The 26,414-nt window shown below is 34.5% G+C and overlaps 2 protein-coding genes and 1 pseudogene across 2 annotated transcripts; 1 reads left to right on the top strand and 2 right to left on the bottom strand.

The window, feature by feature from the left end:
* The first annotated feature begins 8,065 nt into the window (after nt 1-8,065).
* On the top strand, nt 8,066-13,542 carry LOC110655096 (hexokinase-1). The gene is made up of 9 exons (XM_021811272.2): nt 8,066-8,604; nt 10,011-10,161; nt 10,250-10,432; nt 11,321-11,395; nt 11,560-11,715; nt 11,870-11,968; nt 12,055-12,185; nt 12,553-12,634; nt 12,869-13,542. The coding sequence occupies exons 1-9, from the start codon at nt 8,333-8,335 to the stop codon at nt 13,214-13,216; spliced, it is 1,497 nt and encodes a 498-aa protein (XP_021666964.2). The 5' UTR covers nt 8,066-8,332; the 3' UTR covers nt 13,217-13,542.
* An 808-nt stretch (nt 13,543-14,350) lies between these two features.
* On the bottom strand, nt 14,351-16,330 carry LOC110655060 (receptor-like protein kinase 5; annotated as a pseudogene).
* Nucleotides 16,331-22,584: 6,254 nt separating this feature from the next.
* Nucleotides 22,585-26,070, bottom strand: LOC110655059 (receptor-like protein kinase HSL1). The gene is made up of 2 exons (XM_021811239.2): nt 23,363-26,070; nt 22,585-23,238 (listed from the first exon to the last, which is right to left on the bottom strand). Exons 1-2 carry the CDS (start codon nt 25,956-25,958, stop codon nt 22,853-22,855), a joined length of 2,982 nt encoding a protein of 993 aa, XP_021666931.2. The 5' UTR covers nt 25,959-26,070; the 3' UTR covers nt 22,585-22,852.
* Between the last annotated feature and the right edge of the window lie 344 nt (nt 26,071-26,414).

Genomic DNA, 26,414 nt, shown 5'->3' with positions numbered 1-26,414 from the left:
ATTCACAGAACATATGAATTAGTTATAGGATAAGTTTTCTCTTTTTTTTTTTTTTAAAAAGTAATGGCAATGGAAAATGACACGTGAGGGTAACACGTGCTCTTGGAGCTTTAGATCCTTTTGGTCTGCAATACTTTCCGTTTGGCACAGAGATGGCAGAGACTTTTTATTTTTAACTGCAGAGACAGAGAGAAGTGTGATTGGGCTACTGAAATTTCCCTTGTGAAAAATAAAAAAATGAGCACACACAGGGGTCAGACTCAACACATCAGCAAAAGCAACCGGAAACTAAAGTGGTATTTTACAGCCAAAAATGCTTTCGTTGGGTTCTGCCGTCCAAGGACTTTAACCACGTCATTAATTTCCTCGTATTTATCCCTCCAAAAATCAAACCAAACCCACAATCGATTTAGAAACATCCAAGGATGGTTTTAGGTTAAATTATTAGTTACCTATTCATCTGATTCTCATGTATAGTACCATTGTACTCCAGGGGTTGGGAGATTTATTTTTCAAAAAGTGAACTACTAATATAGATGGTTCCAAAATCCAATCAAAAATGGATCAAACTCGGTGACAATTCGGTCCGTGCATGGTAAATTAGACCCTGACCCAGTCAACCTCTGCTAAGAGAGCCCACATACTAGACACCAACTTTGCCAAACTCCAGCTTGGCATAATGTGGGTTCGAGAATAATGCGATTAAATACGAAAAAGTGTAATTCTCAGTATAAATCATGAAATTTGATACAATGTGTGTTTGAGAATAATTCAATTAAATACAAAAAAGTGAATAATTAAACTGTATCTATAAGGAATCTGAAACCTTAGATATTTGTCTCAAAAATCCCTCAAATAGTACCAATAATTATAAAAAAGTAAAATATTGTTATCAAGTACGATCACAACTAATTTCTATATTCTATCGCTTGAGTCCACATATTGTATAAAGACTATTTAGAAGAAAAATCTTAAAATTTATAGCATAATCAGTTACTACAAATAAATTTTAATTTAATGATATTAAAGTCTATTTAGGATTGTGACGTTTTATATTTAAATTTTAATTAGAATATTTTAGAGAGGGTGAGGTCGTTGAATTAATGCAAGAAGAGGGGGGAGGGGTCATGGAGAGTGACATTAAGGGACGTTCACATGTTAGGGTCAAAAATCAAGAATGTTTGATAACGTAAATAAGTAGCAAGACAGTTGGCAATAATAGTAATAATAATAAAGATTTTGAAAGATTTTGAAAGATTTTGAACGAAGGAAAGAAAGTACGAGATCAACGGAGGAATAAATATATAAGATCGGCGGTGTTTTCCCAAACAGATAGAAGAAAGGAGACATATCCCTCTCACCCTTATTAAATTTTACCCCCCTTAATCTCTGCAAATTATTTAATTTTCTCTTATTAAATTTTGTATTTTCTTTCAATCTTTCTTTCTTTCTCTGTCTTGTTGAGTTGGGTGTAATTGACTGTTGTTGTCGTTTCCAAATAAGACTTGTGAGGCTTGGCGAGCAGGAGCAGCTGCTTGCTGGATGGCTCACATATTGAAACAAAATAGTTGAGTGAGACAGCAGCGGCCACCCTAACCCTTAGTAAATTGCAAAAATGAAAATGATCCACTCATTCCTAATCTGACACCAACAACACTTCTTGTGTTTCTTTTACGGGAACGCGTTGCGTGTTCCCTATTCCGTGGCGTTTCAATTGGTCCTCTCATCTCTTCCCGCCTTTCTAAAATATCTCTCTTTTTAGCTATTTTATTTTCCACCGCTTCACTTTCACATTTTATCAAACACCTCTCAATCACGTAATTAGTGTACTGTTGTAAGATAGACTAAAACAGTGGTCAAAAGGAGAGCTAGCTAAACTTAAACTAAAGACAGTTGTACAAGTTAAAGCTTGCTGGCGTGTGGAAAAGTTTTCTTGGCTTTTGACGGTTGAAGGCTATAGCTTTGCTTTGCCCTAATTAAGGAATGTATATTGAGATATTGTGGGTGGCTGGGTTCCACGTCAAAACTTAGGAATGGGTATCTTTTCTAGTGATGGGCATCTACTCCAACCAATAACTATTTCATGGAGGCACATGTTCATGTTCTTCTTCTTTTTTTTTGAAAAGACTCTCTCTGCCTCCTGCATGAGTTGGTGATGAGGACCTTCTACCTAGCCTCATAGCTGCACCGCATGTATCAATTCTTGGTGGTCTTTGTCTCACTTCATTCGCGCATATATACAAAAGACCACGCAATTGGCTTTTCTTTCTTCTATTCATCACCCACTAAGCTATCTTCATTTAGAAAATGAAAAATTATGTCTCTCTGTTGCAAAATGATTTTCTTTACTCTCACGATTTTGGTTTTAACATATTAATTACTCTCCTTTTATTGGGTCAAATTTAAATTTGTTTCCAGGATCAGGGAAACAGTGAATCCAGCATGAATTGATGGTCAACTTAACTAATTAATTTTGCCATTACATAATTCAAATTATTAATCATATATAGATGCAATCAACTTGAGCATTTAAAGATATGCTTAGTGATGGAGTGTTGACCGCATTTAGCACTCCTTGATGATTCTTCTTCCACTTGATCAAACATAATCAAAATATGATTAGATTTCTAATTATTGAGTCTGTACTAAAATTTTATTCCTTTTTTTTTTTCTTCTTCTTCTCAACTGTGTTACATGGGGTCCATTATGCATTATTTGAAAAATAATTTAATAGATAAGATAAATAATTCTTTGAAATATTTTAAATTGACTTGCCTTTCCTCTCCTTTTTGTGTTTTGAAAGTTTTAGTGGCAATTGACATTTTGTGGATGTGTATAACTTTCCATGGTTTGGAGATTTCAATATCTCCCCAACAACCATCACAAAAGGAATTTATATTTATTTTTATATGTGCATTTTCATTTTTCCATATATACATATATTTATCAGTACGGGACAGGTGGCAACACCCCAGATGCAAGGGCGGCAAGGGAAGAATAACAGGGTACTTTTATCATAAAATCCCTTTTAACATATTTCAGATAACTTTTGCCAAAAAGCTCTGCAAAAAGCCTACACACAAGCAGCATAAATCTATATCAGCACAAAAAGCATATATATACATATCACACCATACTCGGATCTTGTTTTCTTATATATATATATATATATATTTCTTTATCTTGCTATCAATCTTTATTAGTTACCTTTTAGTAGATCTTGGGAAGAAAGGCATCTCGAGGGAATTAATTCAATTCCATTTCCACTTTGTCTTAGAGTAATTAATCATCAGCGGTGAAGGCAACTTTAATTAGGGGTTTTTTTTTTTTTTTTCGAATTTGCATCAAAACGTAGCCTCGAGGGCATATTGTGACGGTTGGTGGGACAGTTGATGATGATGATGACTAAAATAGAGAGCTAATGTATTATTAACTAATATTAAAATAATTATGAATAATTAAGTTGGTTAAATAAATGTATAAATAGATATAAAATTTCTATATATTATCCTGAACATGTGGGATATATAGCCTGTTCCAGAAATTATTATATTATTATATAAAAAAACGTAAAAAGAAATAAACAATAGAGAAGAAAAGAGAATGATAGAATTAATAAAGAAAATAAAGAAAATAAAGAAGAAAAATGGACACGTGATAGAAGAGAAGGTGCTGCAGAAGGGTGTTTAATTACGAATCCAGCTACTTGCCTCGCACGTACAGCTCATCTCCACCTCTGTGTAAACCTCCATTGAAAAAGCTTAAGAAATATATATATACCCATTAGTTTTAGGTTAGAGAAATTTAAATTATTTTTAAAATTATGTGATTTTAAATAAAGATTAAAGAATAAAAAAAAAGAGAGAAAGAAAGCTGAAGAGGGTAAGTTTTAAAGAAGTAGAGAGAGAACGAGAAGTGTATAGGTTTCTTTCCTGAAACGTTAATGTTGAAAAGAATCAAAACCAGAATCAAGTCGGAAGAGAGAGTAGAGACCCACACGCATGCCTTATCCACGTGGGCGGCATTGCTGCACATGGTTTGTGAGACATTCTTGTCCAAATCCAAACCATTTCGTTTTCATTCTCTCTTTTGGAAAATTCTTCTTTCTTTTTAAATTACCTATCTCATCCCTCCAAGTTACCTACCTTTGCATTTCTGCCCCTTCTTTTTTTTTTTTCTCTATTTACGCAGCCATGTTGTGTTTTCAGAACGCAACTTGAAAGTTGAAAGTTTTTTAACTAATTGCCATGTGATTCTCTCTCACCATCATGTTGGAATTGATGATAAAAAAAAAAAAAAGAAGATTTTGTTATGATGGGATCCCCCAATCAATGCAATTTTCAAGGCAGTGAGCAAAGATTTGCTGCAATGATTTATCTTCTGATCTTGCCATTAGAATATTAACATCATCTTTTGTCCCGCAATTAGCGATGCCATTAACGTAATAGTAATATTAACTTAATTATCACTAAATTAAATTCGTGGGTGCAATTAAAATTAGTATTTAACATTGAAAATGAATTAAACTTTGTCGTATATATGCTTTAATTTCAACAATTATAAGGAGCAAGTCAACTATGCATGATTACACTTGCATTGACAATTGAATAAAAAGATAAAATTTTAATTAGAAAGAATTTATAATTACAAAAATGATGGACATTCGATTTGATAGGATTTGGAGGGGTCGACTTGAATGGACTAACAATATTAAAGAGAAATTATTGGTCGAATTGAACAAAAGAAAAGGGGCATAAGATTCTAAGATCATAAGATCATTCCTTATAGAAAACAAATCAATTCTAACATAAGATTTTAAGTTTGAATTTCCATTAAAGAGAGACTAATGAGTTGGAAATCTATGAAGTCACCCTTACAACATCATTTTTATTGAATCTAAAGAGATCCCACAAAAGGGTCATGACTACACACTCACTATATCCACCCAATATATATATACACGTCAAGTCAAAAACATTTGCTGCCTAACTTTTATGATTGATGAGTTCTTTCTTTTTATTTTCTCTTCGAAGCTCCAAGAAACATTTCCCTGTTCACATTTCACACCCCCCACTTTGCCTCCCTCATCAATAATCTTCCATTATTTCTTGCTTATCCTATGAATGGGAAGTGCGCCTATGTGCATCTTTTTTGGGAGCAAAATATTGATTGATTAATATATTATATAACCATGTTTTTCTCCTAGTGATTAATTAATTTGTTGAATTTTGACGCTTCATAATTGCGTACGTAATATTTTAAATTAATATCTATATTTTTGTTATTAAATATAAATAATTTAATTTATTATTATTTTAAAAATAAAATTTTACTATTTTTGTTATTAAATATAAAATTATATTTCACTTTATACGAATATGAAGGTTTTTTGTATACAAATAGTATAAACACCAGGTGGATATGCTTGTGCCATGGCCCATGGGCTAGACTTCCACGAAGGTGGGGCGGGCTGGTCTTGGCTATCTATTTGGGTCAGGCTGTATAGAATAAGTAGATAAGTGGATAGTGCCGAACTGCAGCCAGTTGGGCTAATCAATAATAAATTCAATTTCTGATGAAAATCAATAATTAAAAAAATTTTATTTTTTGAGTTAAATTGAATTTAAATAAAAAATTTTAAATTAACTTAAATAAAAAATAAAAAAAATTGGCTAAATTATAGCTCCCAATAAATTCTTAGCCTCTACTTTTTGTTTGTCATAAGATGCAATACCAAGAGCTTGAAAGTACGGCGCATGGTCAGTCAGAATTAGGTGACCCGGCCTGGTAGATATTCCAACACGTCCAAGAACTGGTTTGATGGTGACAGTTCCATCCACTTCCAGAATCTTTTCTCTTGTTGATGATGGAACATCAAAAAGAAGTGATGACCCTGACTGGCTCTTCATCTTTTTTTATCGCAGGATAATCGGTTTCTTTGGGGATGAGATTGAGGAATGCGCAACTCACAAGCAAGCTACACTATTTTCGAATAGTTCTTTCTGCACTTGAATTTTGGCATCTTTCAATTTCAATGACAAGGTTTAGCCAATAGGAAAAGCAGGACAGTATTTTAAATTTAATTCTTAGAATATGCATAAACTCTAATATGATTAACAGAGAACTATAATGCGTTTGTAGATTCCTTGCTTTGCTTGCCTGCCCAGAAGAAATATCAGCAAAATTTTTTGAAATAACTTGAACCGGTTTGGTTTGCAATATTCGTATTTGATTATAAAATGACAAATATAAATTAAAAAAAAATTATTATTTTATCCTTCAATTATAGCAAAATTAATAATTTAGATGTTTACATTGTTTCTAAATTTTAATTCGGCTTTGAATTTAAAGTCATTTATTAAAGCCAATTGAGTCAGTATTCCATCCAACAATTCTTACGCTTTGGCGACGAAAGAAACAAATAGGTCAAGGATTTATTGCACATTATTGTTAGAATTACAGTTAGAAAAATCATTTTTTAAAATATATCAGTTAAAAAAAATTTAAAATTAAATTTAAAAATATTAAAATAATAAAATAATTTTGCCTATTATTACTCTATTAGGACCACTTTTAACACTTTTTACAAAGAAAAATTTTAAAAATTTTAATTTCTTATAGTGCTTTTATCCATTCATTTATTTTTTTTTTGTAAACTAATAAATATTTTCGTTTTTAAGTTTTGATAATTATAAATATTTTCGTTTATAAACTTTTATTATTAACAACACTTTTTGCTATTTTTATAATATTTTAATTTTTGATTAATAGTTAAATTAATAAAAATAAAAAATTAAATAATAAATAAAATTAAATATGAGAAATTCAATGATATTTTTTTAAAATATAATAATTAAAATAATTATAAAGAGATTATTTTGAGATACCATCGTACTGAAATATGAAGCCGCGTAAAAGGCAAGACAAGTACCTACAAGACGAGAACCTAAGTTGAAGGGTAGGGCACCCTACATCATATTTAGTACTTAAATTTTTTATATTTTAAAAATTAATAAAAATATCTTTAAATTTCAATTTTATTATAATTTTTTTCTTAATTTTTTTTTATTCTCGACAAAAAAAATATTTTTATCAATAAACTATTAGTCAATGAGCGTATGAAGTATTAATCATAACAATAATTCAAAATGAAAATATTTATAATAATAAATTTTTTAAAAAATAATAATTAATTTTACATTTTATAAGATATCTTATTTGTTAGGAAAGTAAATAAACTCTAATCCTATAATAATTGTTCTCACTAAGCATCCAGCTTTGAGATCATGTGACCTGTCCACTTTCTTATTGCTTCATTTTTCATCCTTAAATTAATAATAAATAAATACTTATAATTTTATCATTTAATTTTAATAAAAAATTTAAATTCAAAATTTCATAATTTAAAGAATAATTTTAATAATACGAATTTATTATTGAAGTGGATTGATATAAACATTTACGTTGTAGAAATTAAAAAGGGATTATTAAAGAGAGGTGGTGGCCAACTTGGAAGCAATTTGAAATTCAAAATGGATGACTAGCCGCTGAATCGGATTAATTGGTCAATTTTGGACGATTTCTTCAAAATCTGACTGTTTACCACTTCATCTTAGACAACAATTTCGGCTCTAAATTATTTTGGATAAGAGACCAACCAATGCCAAAAATGCCTAATTCTTTTTTTTTTTTTAAATTAATTTTAAATAAAATATTAACTTTCTAAATTCAAACAAATAAAATATTTCTTCAATTAAATATCTCCATCTTTTTGCTTAGAGTTGGATTCCAACTTCACATGTGCGCACGTGCCAGCCAAGAGGGAAGATATACTAAGTGTACATGCCCACATAATTTGGCTTCCCTTTGTTTTCATAAATCGTTAAACAACAAAAACCACGTCCGTCTAGATAAAGCGGCTGACGGATGACGTTGACACGTCACTCCATTGATGGTACTCTCGTAATTTTAACCCAATACCATGACCACTTTCTCCCTAAAAACATTATCTCTTTTCTGGCTTTTTCTCATCATAAAATATCTTTCCCCGTAAAAACCGATACGACATATTAATACTCGTACACAGCCAACAAAAACAACAAGCGAACCATTTTTACACTCATTTCCCGAGAAAATCCTGCTGAATCCCAGAGAAAATCGTTTCCCTTTCTTTTTCTTTTTAATTATATACTATAATAATATAAATCCCTCTATTGCCTCTATCTTCATCTCAACATCTTAAAAGAATAAAAAAGATCCAACGGGAGCAAGCCATCAGACATTTCGTATTTTACAGAGGCAGGTGTGAGCTGTTTTATTGCTGCTAGTGCTCATGGGAAAGGTGGCGGTGGGTGCGGCGGTGGTCTGTGCGGCGGCTGTCTGTGCTGCGGCGGCCCTTGTGGTCAGGCACAGGATGCGCTGTTCGGGGAAGTGGGCCAGGGCCATGGCCATACTCAGGGAGTTCGAGGAAAAGTGTGGGACCCCCTCAGGAAAGCTACGCCAGGTGGCTGATGCTATGACCGTTGAGATGCATGCCGGTCTTGCATCGGAGGGTGGAAGCAAGCTTAAGATGCTCATCAGCTACGTTGACAATCTTCCTACCGGGTATCAACTGCTGAAAAGCTTCTTCTTTAATTATTTCGCATCTATTTGGATTTGGATTTAGATTTAGAGTTTGTTTTAGGTGTTAAAGGATGCGATATGTTATTTTCCTTAACTAATAATTCCATAATTGTTTGGATGATTTTGATTGATTTGCTTGAATAATCAATTAATGAGGATTGTGCATTGTGGTTATTGTTAGTCTTGAATTTACACTTATTGTATTTCCTTACTATCGCCAATGGGAAAAAAGAGCTGCTTTTTATTTCTTAGGCGTTTCGTGTTGTATATGTCTCTCAATGGTTAGTTCTCTGTTTTTTTTTTTTTTAATCATTTTATAAGAGTTTTCTATGGGATGCAAAAAATGAGTCTTGTTATCCTTTTTAACTCAATACATAAGAATGTTTAATGGTTTCGGTTGCCTCTTTTGTGGCCCACTGGAATTTGATGGAATGGGCTTGCTTACATGGTTCAGATGAAATTTCCCATTGAAAAAGGCATATTCCCTTATCTCGAATTTTGTTTTTTTGAGTTTGACGTCTTTCACTTGTGATGTGTAAGAACTCTGCCATTTGCTTTTTAAGTTATTTCTGCCATTTGCTTTTTAAGTTGCCTTTTTCGTTGTTCATTCAAATTTTATAAGCATGTTTATCTATTGGATATTGCTTATGATTTCTTTCCCCTTTTCAAAAAAGATTTTTTTTTTCTTTGGATTGCATTTTAATAATTTTTGTTACCGTACAACGATCTAAAGCTCTGCTACTTTGCTTTTTAACGTTAAACCTTCTGTCTAGTTCCTTGATTGTTTGGTCTCCATTTTCTCTTCACTTCTCATAAAACTTTGATAATGAAAATTCTCTGGGCAATAATTTCTCTGATGTTCCATCTGTAAATAATCATGATGAACTGGTTTAATAAGGTCTGAAGTTTTTGAAGTGGAAGATCATTTTACTCTGTTCATAAGAAAACAAACTGAATTCATCTCACATTGAGAGAATATTTCTCAACTTATGTTTTTGATTTATTTCTTGTGGAATATGGTTACTTCATGACAGTTGGCAGCAGTGAATTGTTAATAAAGACCAACTTCCTATTTTGTGTTAAGTTCCTCTGCGTCTCTACCTTACCTAATTTAGAACTGTACATTTATTGTTTGGTTCATGGACCCTGTTTGCATAGAAGCTGTTTTAAATCGATATTTATTGATATGGTTTATCAAGAATTAACAAAATAAAGACTACAGAAAAAGAGAAGACAGTAATTTCTTAAGATAAAAAAGGTTTTTTTATTTATTTTTTATTTTTTAAAAAGAATTTGTATTATTTAGCAATTCTGTTTGTTTAGATCTTTTACATTTACGAAAAGAAAGCTAGCTAAAAGTTCCAGTCACTTCTGCTTATTGTCTTCAGGGATGAGAAGGGGCTGTTTTATGCATTAGACCTTGGTGGCACAAATTTTCGTGTTCTACGGGTGGTATTGGGTGGGAAAGATGATCGTGTTGTCAAAAAAGAATTTGAGGAAGTTTCAATTCCTCCACACTTGATGACTGGATCTTCAGATGTGAGTATGATTTCAAAGTAGCCTAACAATTTTGACTCTAAGTAGATTAGTTCACAATCTGAATCCTTGTAAATGATGGTGATTTCAGGCTTTGTTCGATTATATTGCTGAAGCACTTGCTAAATTTGTTGCTAAAGAAGGTGAAGGTTTGCATCCTTCGCCTGGTCAACAAAGGGAACTGGGCTTTACCTTCTCGTTTCCAGTTCGGCAAACATCAATAGCATCAGGAAATCTTATAAAATGGACAAAAGGCTTCTCCATAGAGGACACGGTTAATCCTAATTACTTTGTCATGTTTCACAATCTTTCTACTTTCTTACAATCAATGTTTGCGGTGTGCGTGTGTGTGTGTGTGTGTGTGTGTATATATATATATATATATATTATCTTGGCACATTTCCCTGATTTAGCATTGAATCTTTGAATAAATTCTTCTATAATCTAAAATATTACTCATGATTTGCTCCTTGCCACTAAAATATGTTAATTCGATTTCATTGGAATAAATACAATGCTATTAGAAACTTCTCATATCTGTTATGAATGTCCTTTAATCTGTATGCAGCTGAGAAACATTCAATTTATTGCCTGGAGACCTCATTTAAAACTCAATACCCAAACTTCAGGACCAAAGGTTCTGTCATTTGTCTGGAGACTCTGGGCTCTGGAATGGTTTATTCTCTCTGTATTTTCATCAGGATGCATACTGGCATTGGGCCTGGAATTTTTCATTTCTTCTTAAAATCTCAGTGCAGCTTTCATGCTTAAATTTGCAGGCATATGCTAATTTATAGACTTATGACAAATGCATGGATCCTTGTGGAACTACTTATGTATGAAATGTTGAGCATTTAGACAGCTGTACCAATTCCTGTATTGAGTGAGGGGAAAGCTCAGAGCAATTCCTATTTAATGCCAGATCTTGCTAGGTTTTGGTTGTACTGTTCTGTGACAAATACTAAACATTTAGGTGTAACAAGCAAGCAGTTCCTTAGTAAATCCCCTTTTGTGAGGTTCAGAAATTTTGGGCCATGGATTACAGGTTATTCCACTTAGACGTGGGATGTATTTCCATGCTTTATTCAATAATGCAACTTCCAACTCTGTTAACTTCTTTTTAACTGTTTGTGATTTTATCTCATGGCTGGTCATGGTACAGGTCGGGCAGGATGTGGTGGGGGAGTTGACAAAAGCCATGAAAAGAGTTGGCCTTGACATGCGTGTGGCTGCTTTGGTAAGTTAAATTTGGTTTTTTTGCTTTCAGAAGCTCTGTTTGGCTTTTCCTATTATATGCCAAGAAATCTAATTTCCATATTGGTGCTGACACAAGTTGCTTGCTTACTGCAATCACCAATTTGGGCAATGAAGCGACTTTGTTAACTTGCTGAGATGTTGTAGGTCAATGATACGATTGGAACATTAGCTGGAGGTAGATACTGCAACCAGGACGTTATTGCTGCTGTAATCTTGGGAACTGGAACAAATGCAGCATATGTAGAGCGAGCACAAGCAATTCCCAAGTGGCATGGTCTTCTACCTAAATCTGGAGAAATGGTTGGTTTTTTTGAGATGATTATTTTTCACTGTTATTCTTATATTTCCTAACATATTATCTGTTTACATTTAGCCATCATATTTCTGTGGCAGGATCTCTTCTTATGATTTTAAATGAGCATAAAATCATACTAAAGCATTCTTTATTACTTAGGTTATCAACATGGAGTGGGGTAACTTTCGGTCATCACACCTTCCATTAACAGAATATGATCAAGCCCTGGATGTTGAGTCTCTGAACCCTGGGGAACAGGTAAGCTTAACTTTGTCTTTTGTTTTCATCTTATTGCTAAATATTGATGTAATCACTCTTAAGATCTTTGTGACTATTGTCTGCAGATTTTTGAGAAGATAATTTCTGGTATGTATTTGGGAGAGATTGTACGCAGAGTTCTATTGAGAATGGCTCAGGAAGCTGACTTCTTTGGTGATGTTGTTCCACCAAAACTGGAGATTCCATTTATCTTAAGGTATGCTAGATACTATTAGGTTGTGAGATATTTGTTATTTAGTCCTCCTTGTCTGTTTAGGCTTTGGCTTTTTTATGTTTGTCTATGTTTGGGATGTTTCACTAATGCATATGTACTTACCCGTATGTTAAAATGACACTAGCTGTGCACCCGACTTTTTAAGAATGGGATTTGGCAAAAAATCATTCTCTCTCTCTCTCCTCTTCAGTATCCTTTCATGCAAGGCCTATTGAGTTTCATAGGGGTGAATAGGTTAATTTTGTCATCTGAATGGTCTAACATGCTTATAAAGGACATGCCAAGTGCTGTTAATTTTGTGACTGATAAGAGCTTTCTTGCTGTCACTTTTCTGCTATAAAATATGCAGGACCCCACACATGTCTGCAATGCATCATGATACATCTTCAGATCTTAAAGTTGTTGGAAGCAAATTAAAGGATATCCTAGAGGTATTTATGCCCTTCTGATGCGGTTTTGAACCTGCATCTGTACTTTCTAATTAAATGTTTGTTAGATAATTCAAGTGTTAAAGCTTTTTTTGCTTCATATAGAAGTTAACAGAAGAGTAGCAAATTTTCAATCTACATGTGAATTTAGCAATTATATGACAGCAAAAATAATTTCATGGTTTTTGCAGTAGATTTCATGATATAGTTTTTTTTTTTTTTTTTTTTTTTGCTTAGATATCAAATACCTCCCTGAAAATGAGGAAAGCTATTGTTAACCTCTGTGATATTGTTGCCACTCGTGGTGCCCGGCTATCTGCTGCTGGAATCGTAGGCATCATCAAGAAACTGGGAAGAGACACAGTGAGGGATGGGGAAAAGCAGAAGTCAGTAATAGCGTTGGATGGTGGGCTGTTTGAGCACTATACTAAATTTCGTATCTCCATGGAGAGCACTCTCAAAGAGTTGCTGGGAGAGGAAGTTTCTGAAAGCATCGTTGTTGAGCACTCAAATGATGGCTCAGGCATTGGAGCGGCTCTCCTGGCAGCTTCCCACTCCCAATACCTGGAGGTCGCAGAAGCTTAATAAAGTATAGGCATATGAGAATATTTTTCAATTTTTGTATATTAGTCCTTTCCCCTCATATCACTTACTCCAGATCATCTAGAGCTAGTGTTGTCTCTCAGTTTATAGAGTTTATAACTGAGTGATGGATCAAATGGTCCCAATCCCAAGCTTCCATGCTGAGGCCTGCCTTTTTGATCCCTTATCTCCTTTTTTTTTTATTTTTTCTTTTACTCATTGACGAGTTAGCAAATAAAGTGGGGGATGTAAACTATTATTTGAGTTGCTGCATTCGGCAAAATATGTTTGTGGCTTCTAATGGAAATAAAAAGTGGATTTTGCTGTCATTAGCATTTAGCAGCAGAGGCTGGTGAAGATTTTTGCGCTGTCTTTTTAACTGCATCCTATTCCATCGTTTGCAAGTCACCTTTCTGTTTGGAGTAATTATATGGCGACTCGGCTATTCCAACTTTTAAGTAGATTTTACTATTAAGTAGTTTTTAAGGGGGTTAACATTCTCAATCAAGACTTCTGTGCATAACAGGAAGAGCTCTGTTTTCTTTAAACCCTGGGGCTTGGTAGGTTGAAGGGTGAGAATTGACCTTGGGATCCAATGGAGTGTCTTCATTGTCTATCCCTCAGTGGACATTGTTATTTATGAAACTACAGAATCTAACTGGTTCAATTTTCATGGAGATCTTGTAATAAAACAACATTATAAAACTATTGATGGATTATCAATGCATCCGTTCTATTTAAAATGAAATTGCGATGGCTGATTATGAGAGAAATAAGATAGGTGCAAAATGTAGTATAATGAACTCTTTACAATGCCATCGATTTTGCTCGGAATGCGGAAGTCTTAGAAAGAACAACTGCACGACGGCTGCTGAGTTGCACACAGTTTTCTTAAAAGCTTACGGGTTATCTGACGCTCTAGCTAATATTTGCTTGCATAAGACTATTTAGCTTGTTTCCGCTAAAAACATCATTTTTTTTTTAATACAATTGAATATTATTCGGACTTGAACTCAGATTTGACAGACATAGACATTGACCCAAAGCTCATTGGGCTTTCAATTAAGTGCAAGTGTACCAACGGGGAGAGCTTAGACATTATCATTTTTTTTTCTGATGCACGTCCATGCTTTGAATTCAATGCCCGTATTCATGCGGATGACTGTATTGAACTAGGATTTGAAAGACCTCTCGCATAGAAGGCCTATCAGATGGCTGTTTGCTTGTACACTTAACCCCAAGTATAAAAACACTGATCATTTCATCCTAGCAAGAACATCCCATGATCTCCTTGTCCAAAGCATCGACTATAAGTCTGCCTTCAATCATGTGACGGCATGCCCATTCTGCTAGGCATGTATTTTCATCCCCTAAATGAGCCTCCTTCCCAGTTGTTAGCTCAAGAAGGACAACCCCAAAGCTGTAAACATCAATTTTCTCTCACTTTGGCTGTGTGAGCATATTCTGCAATTCAACTTCATTCTTTAGTAATGGAAAAAGAGGGGGGGAGGGAGCATAGTCTGCGATTCAAGTTGATTCTTTAGTAAGGAAAAAGGTGGAGATCAAAACAAATCCTTAATTATAGAACTTACCCGGAGCTATATAGCCGAAAGAGCCAGCCACAACAGATACTGAAGTTTCTCCTTTCTTAACCACCAGCCTGGCCAAACCAAAATCAGCAATTTTTGCATTGAAAGCAGAATCTAGCAGCATATTGCTTGATTTCACATCTCTATGAATAATGGGCGGCAAGCAGTCATGGTGCAGGTAGGACAGGCCCCGTGCTGCTCCCATTGCAATCCGGAACCTTGCAGGCCTGTCCAAGTAGACTGAACCCGAGACTCTTGTTGATCTCTTCTTCACATGCAGCCATTGGCCCAGGCTACATCTCTCCATATATTCATAGACCAGAAGTTTTGAATCGTCATTGCAAATACAGCAAAGCAGCTTCACAATGTTCAAATGCCTTATTCTACCCAGTATCTGAACTTCTGCATGGAACTGTTTCTCAAGTTTTTGGTCTAACTTGTTGTCATTACAAATTCTTTTCACAGCAACAAGACTTGATCGATGCATAGCAACACGGTATACTTTTCCTGATCCTCCGCTCCCGATCAGATTGGTTTCTATTAAACCTGACAATATATCTGATTCTGTGAAATCCAATTTCTGAAATGAGGTGAGCTTCCATGTTGAATTTAGTGCACGCTTTTTCTTTTGGTAGAATCTTATCACAAAGAATGAGAGTAGCAAAGCTAACACAAAGGCTGTTGCCAAAATACTTGATATCAGAGCTATGGTTTGGGTTGAATTTTTGCTTGACTTTTGGGCATTGTAATTGCATAAATTAAGGCTTAGCAATGAACTTCTGGTACAGAGACCAGGATTGTTCAAGAAGCTGCTATTATGAGCAATGTTTTCTAAACTGCTTGGGATTTCCCCTGTGAGATGATTGAAAGAGAGATTAAGAAAAATAAGCTTCAGGGAGCTAAACTCAGGTGGAATTTGGCCAGAAAAGTGGTTATTTGACAAGTCTAGTTGGTGAAGATTATGTAGAAAACCAATATCCTCTGGGATATGTCCCGAAAGTTGATTTTGGCTCATGTTTAGAATAGTTAATGACTTCCATGGGACTATATCAGATGGAAGGGCTCCAATGAGTTGGTTCCTATCAGGCAGAAGAGTAGTGAGAAGAGGAGGAGCAGTTAATTCTTGAGGGATTGTGCCAGAAAACAAGTTATTACTAGCATTAAAAAACATCAGATTCCTCCAAGAAGCACCAGTGGGGATTTTGCCAGAAAACCTGTTGTGACTGATCTCTAGCCTTCTAAGATTCCTTGACACTTCATTAGGCAGCTCACCCGTGAATAAATTATCGCTTAGCATCAGATATGCCAAATTCAAACCTGTCCATAAACCAACAGGAATATTGCCGGTAAATGCATTACGTGAAATACCCAACATCAACAAACTACTGCAATTCCCAAGTGATTCTGGCAACTCTCCGTTGCGATTGTTATCGCAGACTACCACTCTTGCTAACTTTCCTCCATTGCATAAAAATTCAGGCAGCCTGCCAGTAAGCCTGTTGGATGAAGCCTCAACTGTGTTGAGCATTTGTAGACACCATATTTTGGCCGATCTTCAAAGTCATAACTTTTATAATTGCAATTCAATCGATCTCCCTTGTAGGTGTTTATCCGATCTCAACCAGTTACCTAACCCCACGTCATTTCCTTCGAACCAGTATCCTCCTAGATAAATAATAAATTTCAAGTTTATTCGACCTCATGTACGCTCAAACCAAGTGTTTTCCGATCTCCCCGTCTACTTGACCTATTTTGATTAATCGTCAGACCATCTGATTTTATATTTTGTTTTCCGATCTCTTCATGTTCAAGATTCCAAATTCCAGGACGTTTTGTGATCAGGTATCTCGCTCGAATTATTCAAGTATTTAACCAAGTTAATGTTTTAACCGATTTCTAAATAAGTGGTCCCGAACTTAACAAATTCAGACTAGAACCCATTCTCAAATCATTTTTTTTTTATGTTTCCAAATTTTAATCAATTTCGGTTACAAGGTTTTCCGATCTCGCATTCGCGATTGATATTATCCGATCTTTTTAAGCAGTTATGTTTCATAATTTATCTTAGGTCCTGTGTTCGAGCTTATCCAATCAAGTGGGAGTTGATTCAATACTCATCCATACTTAGTTTGATATTTTCCGATCTCATCAGGATTTGATCACAAAAAACTTTAAAATTCATTTCAAGAAATAAAATATACAAGTCATTCAACAGGAGGGTCTTCCCTAGCCTGTTCTTCAGGTATGCTTATAATGTTCTCTCCTTCCTCTCTCTCTTGCTCCTCCTCACTCTCGGCCTCGACTCCCGGGGCGAGCTTCTCCAGCCAGGTGAAGTCCTCCTTAGGGTAGCGCTTCACTAGCTCGGCTTCTAGATCGCTATAGGCATTCACATATGCACTAACTTCCTTCACCAAAGCCTCGTCTTCCTTGGCTTTTATCAAATCAGAAAATCGAGCCAGATCGGCAGCTTGATGAGCCTGAGAGTCTTCAAGTTCCCACTCCAGTTCAGCCATCCTTTCCTCGTAAGATTTCACCTGATCTTCTAAGTCAGCGATCCGATCATTGGCCACCGAGAGTTGAGTCTTTGCAATTGCCACATCCTAGACCTTCTTGATGATCTCCCTCCTCAAGATATTGGCCTTCTCTCTGATCACGTGCTGGTTTGCAACCGCCTTCAGGCCCAAACTCATTGTCTGAGTCAGAAGGTCATCGATGCTATCTTGGGCCAGCCGGGTCTGATCTTCCTGAAAATAGATTGAAGCACCCAAAACCTTAGCTAGATCGGGATTTCCCCGAATGAAGCAGTTCCTCTCCAAGGATTGAAGTAGGACCTGAGCACCTCACGAAAGCGGTCGAACAGTTGAGATGGCTGGTCCAGAAGAGCCGCTTTCTACTCCCGAAGAGACCAGAGGAAGAGAGGGAGCTTCAGCTGGTCGAGGTGAAGGCTCTGCAATGACTTCTGAGGCTGGCTGATCTTGAGGTCTGAAAGGGGAGTTCGGCACTTCCACCAAAACCCGACCCTAAGCTTCGGCAGCGGCAGCGGCTTCTTTCATCTCCAGCACTTTTCGGGCGAGCTCCCTCTTCCACTTGCGACTCTCTTTTACGAATTCACCCCCAGCCATACCTGCACATAAAAAATTAGTGAGTTTGCCAATCCCAGGTCTGAGGTCAGGGAGTTGCAGTTCATAATTCTCGCGGGCGATCACTCGCATCATCCACCATTTTAGTTCAGCCATAATCACATCTGAACACCTATATTTGCAAGTGGTCGCCTAGTTCTTTAGTTCCTTTACCATGGCATCCTCGTCACTGTTCAGAGTGATCTTCTTGGGTGCTTTGGGGACCAAATAATTCCAGTTATGGGGAATGTCCTCGAAGCTATTATGATCTTTACTCCTCAGTATAAAAAATCGATCTTTCCAGTTCTTTAATGAAGAAGGGAGATCGGTAAAGAGCCCGTAGTTCGGCTTGGCTTGGAAAAACCAATATTCATCATCTTTTCTCTGAGCAAGCCTGTGTAGTTCAGCAAAAACCTTCATTGTGGGTTCAAGTCCTTTAGCCTGGCAAAGACCTCTGAAGGCCACCATAGTCTGCCAAGAATTTGGATGTACTTGAGCTACACTGACTCGGTGGAAATTCAGAATGTCTTTATAAAATACATCCAAGGGAAACTGAAGCCCAACCTTTAATTGCTCTTCGTACACTATAATTCGATCAGTTTCATCAAAGAAGTGATCGGCTCGAAGACCCTCATGGCATCGAATTAGCTCGAAAGAGTCGATCCGGAGATTGTACTCTTGGCTAATGGATTGGAGTTTGGCATCCCCAAGAATAGAAGGCAGTTCGTCCACAAGTAGATTTTCTTTCCTCGTGATCGAAGCTTGTGCTTGTTGGATATTCGAATTTAGAATTGTTTGTTTTGATTTAAACTGCGTATTTGCATATGAGGTTTTGGAAAAGAAAAGTTGGATGTTTTGTTTTAGAGACAGCGTGTTCGTTCCCACTTATATAAATTCTGCCTTTTTTTATTTTTATTTTTAAATTTTAATTTTTACTATATTAATTGCCATGCGGCTATTTAATGGTTGATATTCACAAAGGAAATTCCTCTTACAAGAATATCTTCATATAAGTTAATTATTAGATATACATAAACACTAAAAATTAATATTTTTTCTCTTATAATATAAAAAATAAATCTGTTATAATTATAAAAGATAATATAATAAAAACACTTACTAATTATTCTTTCAATCAATACAAATTTCGAGGCGGTAAGCAAAGATTGGCTGCAATGATTTATTCTTCTAATCTTGACCTTAGAAAATTAACATTTGTTGTCCCGCAATTTGCAATGATTGCTTCCTTTTTTCAATAATAAAGTAATTTTCAAATTTTTAAAATTATTTTTGTTATTTAACTAAACAATATTTTCTTATACAGCCTAAATTAATTTTACCTTTTCTTTCCTTTTTAAGAAATGGAGAAAAAGTAAATAAAACTTTACTAAATTAAATTCGTGGGTGCATTTAAAATTAATTTTTGCCTATGGCATACAATGAAATTAATTAACCTTTGTCCTAGTTGTATTTTAATTTCAACAATAAATCAACTATGAATGATTACCTTGTATTAGTTCTCTAATTTGGTGAGCCTTCGGACGAGTGCCACGTGGCTCGAAGAAGTGCCAAATGGGCTCATACGATCACCATGATAGTGGGATGACCATAGGATATCCAACAACGATCAATTTAGTGGACCGACTACCGAGTGGGTCAAATGATCAAATGCGTTTCACTTTTTTATTAAAATTAGGTTCATTTAATATTATTGTTGACAAAATTATTTTTTTAAATATATTAATTAAAAAATAATTAAAAATTAAATTTAATCAGTTTTAATCATAAAAATATTAAAATAATTTTTTTAAAATTAATTTTTTTAATAATATTTAAAATAATATTTTTATTCGAAAAAACAGTTTCAGACTCTGAAATTCAATGTCAAAAAAGATTTTAGTAGGTAGGTGATAGGAATGAACAAATTACTAAATTTATGAATAATAAATAAAAATGACACGCTAAAAAATTAAAATAAAAAATCATGACATTCTATTTAGAATTTCTTTTTAGTTTTAATTCTTTAATAATATAATTAGATTCTACATCTTATAACATATCTCATTTATTAAAAAATGAATAAACTCTCATTTAGAGTGGGTATGTCTCTGGTTCTTTTAAGGTCTCATATTAATTTTAAAATATATGTATGTATGAATTATATAAAAATAAAAATTTTATTAAAATTAAAATAATTTTAACAATAATTCATTTATAACAATAATCTTCATTTTTTTTAAGTAATTTTATTTCTGCTACGATAAAAAAGTACAAGTAAACGCTAGTGTATCTCTTTAGACGCGCTGACCAAGCCTTTATGAGGATTTCTTCCATCTATCAAGCAATGATAAACACAACATTTAAAATTAAGAGGCTACTTAAATTTAAAAATTAATAACGTGCCTAAATTTAAAAAATTAGTGACAAAAATAAAAATTGAATTTAATTGTATTGTAATATATTTTATTCATAATTTGACTAATATCAATTCTTTAAAAGTTCATTTTATGACTTAAAAAATTTTAGAACATATAAGTCATTAGTTTTTTATTTTAATTAAATTAATAAAAATAAATTTTAAAAATTTTTTAGAATATGAATTATTTATTTTTTTTAATTAGGTTAATAAATAAATATAATAATTTTAAACTTTTGATAGAAAATATTTTTAGAGCCAATTGTAAGACTTTATAAAAATATTCTCACATTCAACTACTCCCCATGAAAAAAAATTAAAATTTTGGGGAGGTGGCTTCGGGATGCTTTCCTTGGTCCATCATTGCTATTAAGGGTATTTAGTTCTGGTTTCAATTCGGTTCTACCTAAGAATTAGAATCAAAATCACAACATTGATTCTTCGATTTTTATGAACTAGACTTCAAACTAAATTTTGATTTCATTTCTAATTTGGTTTTAAGCAATTTCAGGATAGTTTGATTTTAATTTCAATTCAATTTTGATTTCAGTTACAATTTGAATTTTAATTTTTACATATAAAACTATAACATTATTGTATTCATTTTTAAAATAATTAAAAAATCTTAAATTTCTAATATAATAATAATAATAACAATAATAATATTAGTAGATGATACAAATATGAGTTTTCAATATTGGTTTTACATAAGTTTTTTTTTTTATCTTTATTTTTTATTTATCTTTATTATTTATTTATTGATTGTTATGATGACACTTTTACATATTTTTTTAATTAATTAATTAATTTATTTTCAAGAGTGATGATATATTTTAATTATATTTATTAACTAATTTATTTTTTCATTGAAAATGGATTAAAAAGTGATAAAAAAATACAATTTTATTAAAAATCTAAATTGGATATGTAAAGAATAAAAATAATATTAAACTGAGGGTATTAAGTTACATGCTATAAATTTTAATAATTAAATTATATAAAAAATATTAAAAATTATTTTAATTAAAAATAAAATAATAAAATTTAAATTAAATATAAAAAGTTTATTTTTATTAAATTTGCACATATCACAAATATTTAACTAAATTTTCAAAAAACTTGCCTCATGTAATTTATTTATTAAATTTTTAAAATAAAGTTGCATACTTTATTTAGAAACCAAGTAACCAGAGATATTATTGCCATCAATTTACATCAACTCCGTGACAGATTTTCTAGTAAAACAAAAGATTAACAAAATTATGGTTTTAGATCGGCCGGAACAGCTACAAGCAACAATTGAAAAAAAAAAATAAATAAATAAGCCAACCCTAAAACATATAAGAACTACCATACCACTGTATCTCTGAACTATGATACAGTTTTCTCAATCCATTTCAAGCGCTTTTCTGCCTGTATGTGAGCCCTGAATTCAAATGAACTACCAGCAGAATAGAAACCATGTCAAGGAAACCAAATTCGTCAAGAGAATGCAGTCATGCAGTTACATAAATATTCAATGGGTTCTAACAATTACAGATCAATCATTCTGTTCCATATCTCTGGCATTCCCTTCCTGTGCGATTCATACAAACAGCGCGAGTAAATCCGACAATGTGTACAGACTAGGTTTTTAGAAAATTTTCTTTTCTTCAGGAAAGATGGCCAAGAAATCAGCAGAAATAAATGCTAATTTTACACAATTAGCTAGTATTGATGCTAAACATTCTCAACAAATTTAAGGTGCCTATACGTATATTCGGCAAAATATGCAGTCATTAGCAGCATAGGTTGGTGAAGATGTTTGCACTCAATTGTGCTAATTGCAGCCTATTCCATCGTTTGCAAGTCATGTTTGAATGGGTTGCCTTTAACAAGGGATAGAGTGCGAAAACTATGGATTTTACCATTTGCTAGTTTTTAGGGGGATAACATTCCCAAACGAGACTTCTTTGAATAACAAGAACAACTCTGTTTTCTTTAAACAGAACTATCCTTCCTTGGGATGCCAATGGAGTGCCTTCAATCTCTATCCCTCCGTCCATATTGCATTTTATGCACACTACAGAAAATAACGGGTACAATTTTCATGGAGATTTTGTGATAAAACCACACAACATTATGAAATTATTGCTGGATTAACAGTTTGGCATACGGGCTAGATCAGATTATTAGGTTCTATTTATAATGAAATTGCAATGACTGGTTACGAGAAAAAGTAGATAGGTGCAAAATATAGTGTAGTGAACTCTTTATAATGCTTGGATTGTGGAAGTCTTAGAAAGTACAACTACACGAAGTCTGCTGAGTTGCACATAGTTGTGCAAGATCTGCTTATTTTCTTAAAGCTTACGGGTTATCTGACCCTCTAACTAATATTTGCTTGTGGAAAACTATTCTATAACTTATTTCTGCTAAAAACTTCAAATTGGGCACATTTTTTTTAGTAATTGAATACAATTGGGACTTGAACTCGAGACTTCGTTGGTACTGCAAATGTACAAACAGAGAGAGCTCAGACATTATCATCACTGTCTGATGCACGTCCATTCTTGAATTCAATACCCGTATTCTTCACTCCATAAACAAGCGGATGACTGTATTGAACTAGGATTTGTAAGACCTCTCTCATGGAAGGCCTATCAGAAGGCAGTTTGCTTGTACACTTAACCCCCAGTTTGAAAACAGTGATCATTTCATCCAAGCAAGAAGATCCCATGATCTCCTTATCCAAAGCATCGACTATAGGTCTATCTTCAATCATGTGACTGCATGCCCATTCTGCTAGGCTTGTATTTTCATCTCCTAAATGAGCCTCCTTCCCAGTTGTTAGTTCAAGAAGGACAACCCCAAAGCTGTAAACATCAATTTTCTCGTTCAATCTCGCTGTTTGAAAATACTCTGCAATTCAACTTGATTCGTTAGTAATGGAAACGGGGGAAGGGAGCATAGTCTGCAATTCAAGTTGATTCTTTAGTAATGAAAAAGAGGGGGATCAAAACAAATCCTTAATTATAGAACTTACCTGGAGCTATATAGCCGATGGAGCCAGCCACAACAGATGCTGTCTCTTCTTCTTTCTTAACCAACAGCTTGGCCAAACCAAAATCAGTAATTTTTGCATTGAAAGCAGAATCTAGCAGTATATTGCTTGATTTCACATCTCGATGAATAATGGGTGGCGAGCAGTCATGGTGCAGGTAGGACAGGCCCTGTGCTGCTCCCACGATAATCTGGAACCTCTTAGACCAGTCCAAGCAGGCTGAACCTGAGACACTTGTTGATGTCTTCTTCACATGCAGCCATTGGTCCAGGCTCCTTCTCTCCATATATTCATAGACGAGAAATTTTGAATCGTCATTGCAAATGTAGCAAAGCAGCTTTACTATGTTCAAATGCCTTATTCTACCCAGTACTTGAACTTCTGCATGGAATTGTTTCTCAAGTTTTTGGTCTACCTTCTTGTCACTACACATTCTTTTCACAGCAACAATACCTGATCGATGAGTAGCAACACGGTATACTTTTCCTGATCCTCCGCTCCCAATCAGATTGGTTTCTGTTAAACTTGACAATATATCTGATTCTGTGAAATTCAATTTCTGAAATGAGATGAGCTTCCATGTTGAATTTAATACGAGGTTTTTCTTTTGGTAGACTTTGATCACAAATAATGGGAGTAGCAAAGCTATAAAGGCTGCTGCCAGAATACTTGATATCAGAGCTATGAATTGGGTAGAGTTTTTGCTTGATTTTTGGCTATTGGAATTGCATAGATTAAGGCTTAGCAATGAACTTCTAGTACAGAGACCAGGATTGTTCAAGAAGCTGCTGCTATAAGCAGTGTTTTCTAAACTGATTGGGATTTGCCCCGTGATATGATTGGAAGAGAGATTAAGAAAAGTAAATTTCAAGGAGCTAAACTCAGTGGGAATTTGGCCAGAAAACTGGTTATCTGACAAGTCCAGTTCGAGAAGATTTGTTAGAAAACCAATTTCCTCTGGGATTTGTCCTGAAAGTTGATTTCGACTCATATTTAGAGTAGTTAATGACTTCCATGAGACTATATCAGATGGAAGAGCTCCACTGAGGTTGTTCCTATCAAGCAGAAGAGTAGTGAGAAGAGGAAGAGCAGTTAATTCTGGAGGGATTGTGCCAGAAAACAAGTTATTACTGGCATTAAAAACTATGAGATTCCTCCAAGAAGCTCCGGTGGGGATTTTACCAGAAAACCTGTTGTTGCTGATCTCTAGCCTTAAAAGATTCCTTGACGCTTCGTTAGGAAGCTCACCCGTGAACAAATTATCACTTAGGATCAAATATTTCAAGTTTGAAGCTGTCCATAGACCAACAGGAATGTTGCCAGTAAATGAATTACGTGAAATACTCACCATTAGCAAACTACTGCAATTCCCAAGCGATTCTGGTAGCTCTCCAGTGAGAATGTTATCGTCGGCTGACACTCCTACTAACTTTCCTCCATTGCATAAAAATTCAGGCAGCCTGCCAGTAAGCCTGTTGGACAAAGCCTCAACTGTTTTAAGCATTGAATTTTTGCCTAGGTCTGGAGGGAGAACACCTGATAAATTGTTGCTAAACAAGCTAAAACGTATCAATGCTGGAAGGCTACCAATACTTTTTGGGATTTCACCAGATAATTTATTGTAGAAGAGATTCAAAACTGATAAATTCTGAAGTTTCCCAAAATCATCTGGTATTTTCCCTGTCAGATTATTATCGGAAAGATCAAGTTCAACTAGGTTCAAAGCTTCAACAACACAAGGAATCTCCCCAGATAGCTCGTTCTTGAAAAGATACAGGATACTCAATTTCTTCAACATGAACAAACTGCGGGGGATATTCCCTGTTAATTTATTCATTGATAAATCCAAGTGCTCCAGTGCCACCATTTCTCCTACCGTTTCTGGAATCTCCCCGAATAGATTTGAATCAGAAATCCATAACCACTTGAGTTGCTTCAGCTGGGTGAAATTGGAAGGCAAACTTGAGGGTAGAAAACCGTTGTAGGCCATAGAAAGCACTTCAAGGTTGGACAAGTTGCCAATTTCTGGAGGGAAAGTACCGTTAAACTTGTTCTGATCAAGCTTAAGTTCTTTTAGCTCCTGTAACCGCCCAATAGAAGCTGGAATGTTACCAGTGAAGTTATTAACTGAAAGGTCGAGGAAGGAGAGCCCGGAGAAGCCGTCAATATCATCAGGAATGACGCCATCAAAATAGTTTTGAGAGAGGTTCAGGTACTGGAGCTTGGAACAACTAAGAAGAGCCACAGGGAACATTCCAGTGAAGCTGTTGTTGGAAAAATCAAGAACAGTAAGGTTCTTGAGGGCACAAATGAAGGAAGGGATAGTTCCAGCGATGTTCATGTTGGTAAAATGAAGTTCAGTGATGAAGCTGTTTGTGCAGTTGACCCCAGGCCAAGAGCAATGAGAGGAGGAGGTTAAAGGGGTCCATTGATTAAGAGGAGGTGGATTTTGCCAGTGTTGCCTTAGCCTTAGCAGGACTTCTTGTTCCTGATCCAAGGTCTGGGACTTGGCATGACAGAGGCAAAGGAAAAGGGTGGAGAAGTGAATTGAGAGAAAAATGAGGGTTTCTTTCGGCATTAAGGAGATTGTAATTTAGAATTGTTTGTTTTGATTCGAACTATGTATTGCAGATGACTTTCCAGGAAAGAAGAGTTGATGTTTCGTTTCAGACAAAGCAAAAGGCGGGAAAATTCTTACCGACTTCATAGTCGGCCGCCTTTTTATTCTCAGAAGGGTGAGCATCAATAGGATCCATTCGGTTTGAAAAATTGAAAAACCAAATAAATAGGACTTATTGGAAATTCAAATCAAATCAAACCGAGTTAGGAGAAAATTTAAATTAAATCAGACTAAATCAATTCAATTAAATTGGATTAATCGATTATGGGATGAGTTGTTTTAGAGTATTTTTTAACATTCAAATTACGCAGTAGATTGAGATGTAAATTTTTATCCGAAGCAAAATCAAAATCCCAAAGTCTTAATTAAGCAATTGAAAATTTTTAATTAAGCAGCAGATTGAGATGGGGAAAT

Source organism: Hevea brasiliensis, unplaced genomic scaffold, assembly GCF_030052815.1.
Source record: "Hevea brasiliensis isolate MT/VB/25A 57/8 unplaced genomic scaffold, ASM3005281v1 Scaf549, whole genome shotgun sequence".
Taxonomy (NCBI): Eukaryota; Viridiplantae; Streptophyta; class Magnoliopsida; order Malpighiales; family Euphorbiaceae; genus Hevea; species Hevea brasiliensis.
The sequence above is the reverse complement of the archived record's forward strand: the minus strand, read 5'-3'. Positions and strand labels throughout refer to the sequence as shown.